This window comes from Myotis davidii, unplaced genomic scaffold, assembly GCF_000327345.1.
Source record: "Myotis davidii unplaced genomic scaffold, ASM32734v1 scaffold960, whole genome shotgun sequence".
Classification (NCBI taxonomy): domain Eukaryota; kingdom Metazoa; phylum Chordata; class Mammalia; order Chiroptera; family Vespertilionidae; genus Myotis; species Myotis davidii.
The window spans coordinates 1,455,956-1,462,971 of NW_006293003.1; the positions used below are offsets into that span (position 1 = coordinate 1,455,956).

General features: G+C 38.8%; 1 protein-coding gene across 1 annotated transcript in view; it reads left to right on the forward strand.

Moving 5' to 3' along the window:
- Nucleotides 1–7,016, forward strand: part of RPGR (retinitis pigmentosa GTPase regulator) — a 58,253-nt gene that overhangs the window by 17,231 nt on the left and 34,006 nt on the right. The window contains exon 9 of the mRNA XM_015565792.1: nt 4,279–4,403. Within this exon, the coding sequence (XP_015421278.1) occupies nt 4,279–4,403 (125 nt within the window). The remainder of the gene's footprint in view (nt 1–4,278; nt 4,404–7,016) is intronic.

The window sequence follows — 7,016 nt, forward strand, 5'->3', positions numbered from 1 at the left end:
GAAGCTTCCTTCTCAATGGGGGTGGGGTAGGGGGGGAGCAGTAATTTAAACCAGCTTTCTCCTCTTCCCCAACAGCTCACCCAGTCTCATTCTAGATGATAAAATGGGAATTTGAAAAATCCATTTTGTTCATGATATTTTATTATAGGAAATATATTATTTTAACCAGATCAATATAATAGCATTACTAAAATTCTGCTATAATGTTATTAGCCTGTATTTAAGTATAGAAAAGATATTCTCATGCTCACCCTGATGACTCAGCCTTGATGCAGGCCGGGCTGAGCCCCCCAACACCCACCCCCGTGCACAAATTTCGTGCACCAGGCCTCTAGTATGTATATAAGTTCTTTGATTAATCTCTTCCTGCTCCCCTCCCCACTTCCCTCCAAGATTCATCAGTCTGTTCCATGCTTCCATGCCTCTGGATCTATTTAGTTTGTCCATTTATTTTGTTGATTAGATTCCACATAGAAATGAAATCATTTGATATGTCTCTCTCTGCCTGGATTATTTTGCTTAACATAATGCTTTCTAGGTCCCTCCATGTTCTTTCAAAGGATAAGAGTTTCTTCTTCTTTACTGCTGCATAGTATTCCATGGTATAAATGTACCACAGCTTTTTTATCCACTCATCTACTGATGGCACTTGGGCTGTTTCCAGATCTTAGCTATTGTAAATTGTGCTTCTATGACCATGGGGGTGCTTATATTCTTTCTGATTGGTGTTTTAGGGTTCTTAGGATATATTCCTAGAAGTGGGATCACTGGGTCAAATGACAGTTACATTTTTTTTTTTTTGAGGAAACTCCAGTTTTCCATGGTGACTGCACCAGTCTGAATTCCCACCAGCAGTGTACTAGTGTTCCTTTTTGTCCACATCCTCACCACTAAATTCTTATGATGCTTTTGCCATTATGAGATGTTTTCAGGAGTGACTCACAGTGATAGAAAGGCACCTTCAAGATCACTAAGTGAATATCTGGGTCCTTTAGATCTTCCACTCTATACTTTCTCTATCCAGGGAGATGCTGCATTGGACCTTCATCAGTTTAAGAAACTAGGTGCTGCTAATGTAGGACTCGATATAAGATCCTTCCCTAAAATGACTAACTCAGTTACTTGTAGGTAATTGATATACTCCACAGATGTAATTGCTTTAGAACAAAAGGCTCTATAATTTCACTATTTCCAGCTCACATTTCTATCTAAAAATAAAGCATTAAAAAGTTAGAAATCATATAGTATTTTAAAATAATACAGATATCAGTATTTCTACATTTTTCCTTCTTTTAAAAATAGTATCACATGAAATGTTGAAGGGTATTCTTTAAGAAGAGGGAGAATATAAAAAAAGAAGAAAAATAAAAAAATATGAACAATAAAATGGCAATAAATACATATCTATCAACAGTTGAATCTAAAAATAAACAAACAAGGAGCCTAATGAACAAAATAAACTGATGAATAAAATAGAGACATGGAAACAAGCTGATGAATCTCAAAGGGAAGGGGGGAAGGGGGGTGAGAAGAGATTATAAAGATCTTATATGCATATATGCATTACCTAAGGACACAGACAATAGGGTGGGGAAGGCCTGGGGCAGGGCGGGAATGGGTGAAGGGAGACATTGGGGGTGGGAAGGGAGGACATCTGTAATACTTTTAACAATAAATATTTTTTTAAAAAAAAAACAGCTACTGCTATAGTGGAGTTCATCTAATGGTATCTGGTTAGGGGAAATAGGATCAATACTTGAAAATGGGCAGGTAGGTTTCTTTTAAAGGTTCTTTGGGGAAGAGAGCTACCTACAATTATCAAGTACTGACCTTTTTAAATATAGCATGAAATAAAACATGTATATACAATGTAAAGAATTACTATTTGTTCATAGTCCTAGGATTATTGTTGAACTGTATGTCTCACTTGCAGGATCCTATTCTCAGTTTCTCTGCCCTTTCTACCATTTTTCATCAATTCTAAATTGCCATTGATGGTAAATATACACTTTTTATGGGTCATCTAACATACAATGAGATTATTTGGTTAAACTTTCATAATACCTTTCCTCCTGATAAAAGAAGTTATAGCACAAATAATTAAACATTAACTTTGTTTGCCTTTTTGCTCGTGAAACCTCCCCAGGGGACATGTGTTGTGAATATTTTTTTTCCTACAGGATTAATGTAGTGAGTTATCTGTAAGTTCTCAGTTCCACATTATAGCCAGTAGCTCATGTTTTAAAAATATTTTTGAGGTTGGAAGTGGAGTCAGAAGGCTTGGATCAGAGTCTATTTTTTCCTGGCTAAAGATAATCAAATTAAAAGGGCAAACCTTTGTGCCAAGCCAGCTCAGTAAAGGGTTCCGCAAACCTGAGTGAGGGTGGTGAAGGATGGAGAAATGACAGACAAAAAGAATAAGCTGGGTCTAGGTCAGCCATGGGCAAACTATGGCCCGCGGGCCAGATCCGGCCCGTTTGAAATGAATAAAACTAAAAAAAAAAAAAAAAACAAACAAAAAAAAACATACCCTTTTATGTAATGATGTTTACTTTGAATTTATATTAGTTCACACCTTGCTGCATCTCCCTCAGCCCATTAGCTGCCCAGTTAAGATCTAGGGAGCTTCATAAGGTCAAGCCTAATTATGCTAAGAGGACTGTGCCCTTTAAGCTGGGACTTGTTTGTGGCTTTGCCAACAGGTCAGTCTGAGGCTTAACCCTATAGCCACACCCTACATCCTTTAAAACCATTTTGGATAAATAAATCAGAGTCAAAGGAAGGGGGGGAGGCAAAAAGATGATAAGGAATATATATATAAAGGAAATAAATACCTAATAGAATTATGAGTGTAAATTTAGAGTTTAAATGCTGGTTATTGCTGATTTGTAGGGAATCTATTTATTTTTGTATATTAATTTTTGAACTTCTACTTCATGTATTATATTTTTTCTAATCATTTTCAGTCAGTTCTCTTGGGTTTTCCTAGTAATGCAATTACTTTGCTATCTTAAACTAGAAGTTCCCAATGTGCTCTTATCATGCTCCTGCTTAAAACTATTCATTGAGCTTATTATTGCCCTTAGACTAGAGTTCAGAAATTCTTAAGATGAACCAACAAAATCCTTTATGTTGTGGTTCCTTCTTACCTTTTCAGACTCATCTCATACCACTCCCCTTGTGCTATAGGCATGTTGGTTGCCTTTCACCTTCCTGACTATGCTATGTTTTTTCTTGATTCAGAGCTTTTGTATGTACTGCTGACTCTGCTTAGAATATTCTTTGTTCCCTTCTTCTTGCAGCTAAACTCTAATCATCCTTTATACTCCAGTTTGAAAGCCTTCCATAATCCCCAGACTAGTGGGAGATCGCTCTCCTCTGTACCCATCCTGGCACCTTTCCCCTTTACTTTTGCTTCCATGGTACTTACTCCACTTGAGATGGAGGTTATGAAGGAAGGGCTTGAGGAGTGAAGGTTCAGAATAGCTGCTATGACAGTGGGAGAAGCGACAAGATTACTCATCATCATCGTGGGTCCACCTATATAGAGGATACCCAGTATTGGTATAGGGGTTGGTGGACATGGTTGGTTTATGGCATTTCCATCAGCAGTGTTCCACATCCCAGGAGCAGAACTAGTAAAAGAGATAGCTGGATTGATCTTTGCCAGTAGTTTTCTATCAATGGTGATTTTTGTCCCCCCAGGGCACATGGCATGTCTGGAGACATTTTTGATTGTCACAACTGCAGAGGTGGGGTATTCTATGAGCATTTAGTAGATAGAGGCCAGAGATGTTGCTAAACATCCTACATAGGACAAACCCATACAATCAAGAATTATCCAGCCCCAATGTCAGTAGTGCCAAGGTTGAGAACCCCTGATTCAATCAATGAACTGAAATAAAAAGGAAATAGTTTGTACTGGGGTGTAGGGGATCAGAATACAAAACTCTAAAAAGTTTTCCCCTTGAGAAGATGGTATATATTCATGAGATCTCAGGCTATATTGCTGCTGCTTCACACGAGGCCTCACACAACTGGGTTTCAACTTTTAAACCACCAAGGGCTTAGTGATTTATTCTCAGAGTATCTATTGTCTAATGTTATGTGCAGGACCACAGAGACCATAGAGAGTATGGAAACATTAATGGATCAGGGAAAAGTCAATGCAGAATGTGAGGGGGAAATTAGAATAAAAATGCAAACTAATATATTAGTTTATTTACAAATCAATCATATAAATAACACTTAAATAATTCTCTCTTCTTTGCATTTTAGATATAGGCCGTATGTATACTTTTGGAGATGGTCGATATGGGAAATTAGGACTTGGAATGGAGAATTTTACCAATCAGTTTGTTCCTACATTGTGCCCTAATTTTTTGAGATTTAAAGTTCATTTGGTAAGGGTATTGCATTTCCCTGTTTATATTTTCATATTCCTTTATTTGAATTTCTCAGTATTTTATAGAAAATAAGTACTTTATATGAAAGAATATCATGGCTATATCTAATATATATACTCGTTTCCTAAAAGCCAAATGTCAGACATCATGTCAGTCTGAAACTCTGTCTCTTTTCTAATTTTCCTCCTTTAACACCTTCCTTTTTGCCTTAACCTTGACTCTTCTATTTTAATTTCATATGTGTCTTTAAAGCCAGGATTGTGCCATGCCTGACAGCTTTATGACTTGCTATAGCACCCAGCAGAGTACCTTACAATAGTCATCTATAAGTATTTGTTGAATTAGATATTAGTAAGACTTTCAAATTCTCCATAAGAGAAAAATCTGATAATTCATGAAGTTTTGAAAGTATGTTTTGTTGACCAAATGTTATTTGGATAAGAAGGTACTGTTTCAGTGTTATCCACAGCAGTCATTTTGTATCTGTTGTTTCTAATACTTTTGCCAATTAAGAACTACAGGCTTGAAAATTATGTTTCTTTGGTGATGATTATATCACTTGAAATTTGTTCTCCAAAAACTCAGTGCCTCATACTATAGAACATATCCATTCTTTGATTTGACCCGTTTAATGAACCTCTGCTCTAAACAAGATATTGACTGAGTATAAGGAATAAAAAACATACTGTGATGAAGAAAATAAATCCTCATTTACTGAGCTTATAGTCTTATAGGGAAGATCATTTTTTAAAATGCTGTGTGAAATATATAAATTTTAACTTTGAAAAAGGAAAGGTTCAGAATACGCTATTCTTATGCCACCAGGTACACTATAAAGTTGCTAAAAATCTGTATGTTATAAATACTATACATGGTTTTTTTAAGCACTTTATTGAAAATTATTTATTTCTAAAAATCCTTTGAACGTTGATTTTTTTATTGTTCCATCATTTTAAATGCTTGCATTTGCTCTAAGGACTTTAAAAAAAGGTTCATGCAAAGAAAAAGGGCTGGTCCTGGCTGGTGTTGCTAAGTGGTTAGAGCGCCTGCCTGAGCACCTAAGGGTCTCGGGTACAATTCCCGGTCAAGGGCACGTACCTAGGTTGCAAGTTCAATCCCCGTCCCTGGTCTGAGCACATGCAGGAGGCATCCGACCAACCAATTTGTCTCACATCAATGTTTATCTATCTATCTACCTATCATCTATCACTATCACCACCACCCCCCCCCCGTGCCTTCCTCCCTGCCTCCTTTCCACTCTCTCTAAAAATCAATGGAAAAAAATATCCTTGGATGAGGATCAGCAACAATAACAAAAGTCTTGGAGACATAATTAGCCCAAGAGACTGATGTATTCTTGGATCATCTTTTTCCAAGTTGAATTTTTCTGAGTAACTTTTTCAAGTAATTAGCATGTTGCTCTCAGATTAAAATAACATTTTCTAACTTGTAAGAATTGTAACATTACATTTAGTTTTTTCTCTATACTATCAAATATTTTTTTCTCTATACAATATCAAGTTGAAAGTACGTAAAATAATGTGTTAAACTTGTTCTAATTTTCAATCATAGTGTTTAAAGAATATGCATTTGACGGCTTGAACAACTCAGGGATTAGGGGTACCGACCCTGCAAAGTTGAAAATCCAGCCCTAGCTGGTTTGGCTCAGTGGATAGAGCGTTAGCCTGCGGACTGAAGGGTCCTGGGTTCGATTCCAGTCAAGGGCACATGCCTGGGTTGTAGGCTCGATCCCCAGGAGGGGGCATGCAGGAGGCAGCCGATCAATGATTTTTTTCTAATCATTGATGTTTCTGTCTCTCTCCCTTTTTTCCTTCCTCTCTGAAGTCAATAAAATATATTTAAAAAGAAAATCCATGTATAACTTTTGACTTCCCAAAAACTTAACTACAATTATCCCTTTATATTTGCAGGAGATTGGTTCCAGTTTTTGTGGATTTTGCCACAGATACCAAAATCCACAAAAACTCAAGTCCTTTATGTAAAACTAGAGTCCCAGTGCACACATTCATGCACGGGTGGGCTCCCTCGGCCTGGCCAGCAATTGAGGCCTTTCGGGGGACTGGCCGACCATGGTGAGGGACCCCCGGAGGTTGGCTGGCCAGCCCCCCACCCCTCCCTGATTGGGGCCTCGGGGGAGGGACCACGGGAGGTTGGCCTGCAGCGGGTAGGGCCATGGGAGGTTGGCTGTTGGAGTGCACTGACCACCAGGGGGCAGCTTTTGCATTGAGCATCTGCCCCCTGGTAGTCAGTGTGCTTCATAGCGACTAGAGGCCCGGTGGACAAAAATTTGTGCACTCGTGGCGAGGGGTCCCTCAGCCCGGCCTGTGCCCTCTCACAGTCTGGTACCCCTCAGGGGATGTCTGGCCTAAGCCGGCAGGCAGACATCCCTCTCACAGTCCAGGGCTCTTGCAGTCTGGGACCCCTCGCTCCTTACCACCTGCCTACAGCTTCTGGCTGAGTGGTACTCCCTCTGTGGGAGAGCACTGACTACCAGGGGGCAGCTCCTGCATTGAGTGTCTGTCCCCTGGTAGTCAGTGCATGTCATAATTAGTGGTCATTCCACCACTTGTTCTGTCATTTGGTCAATTT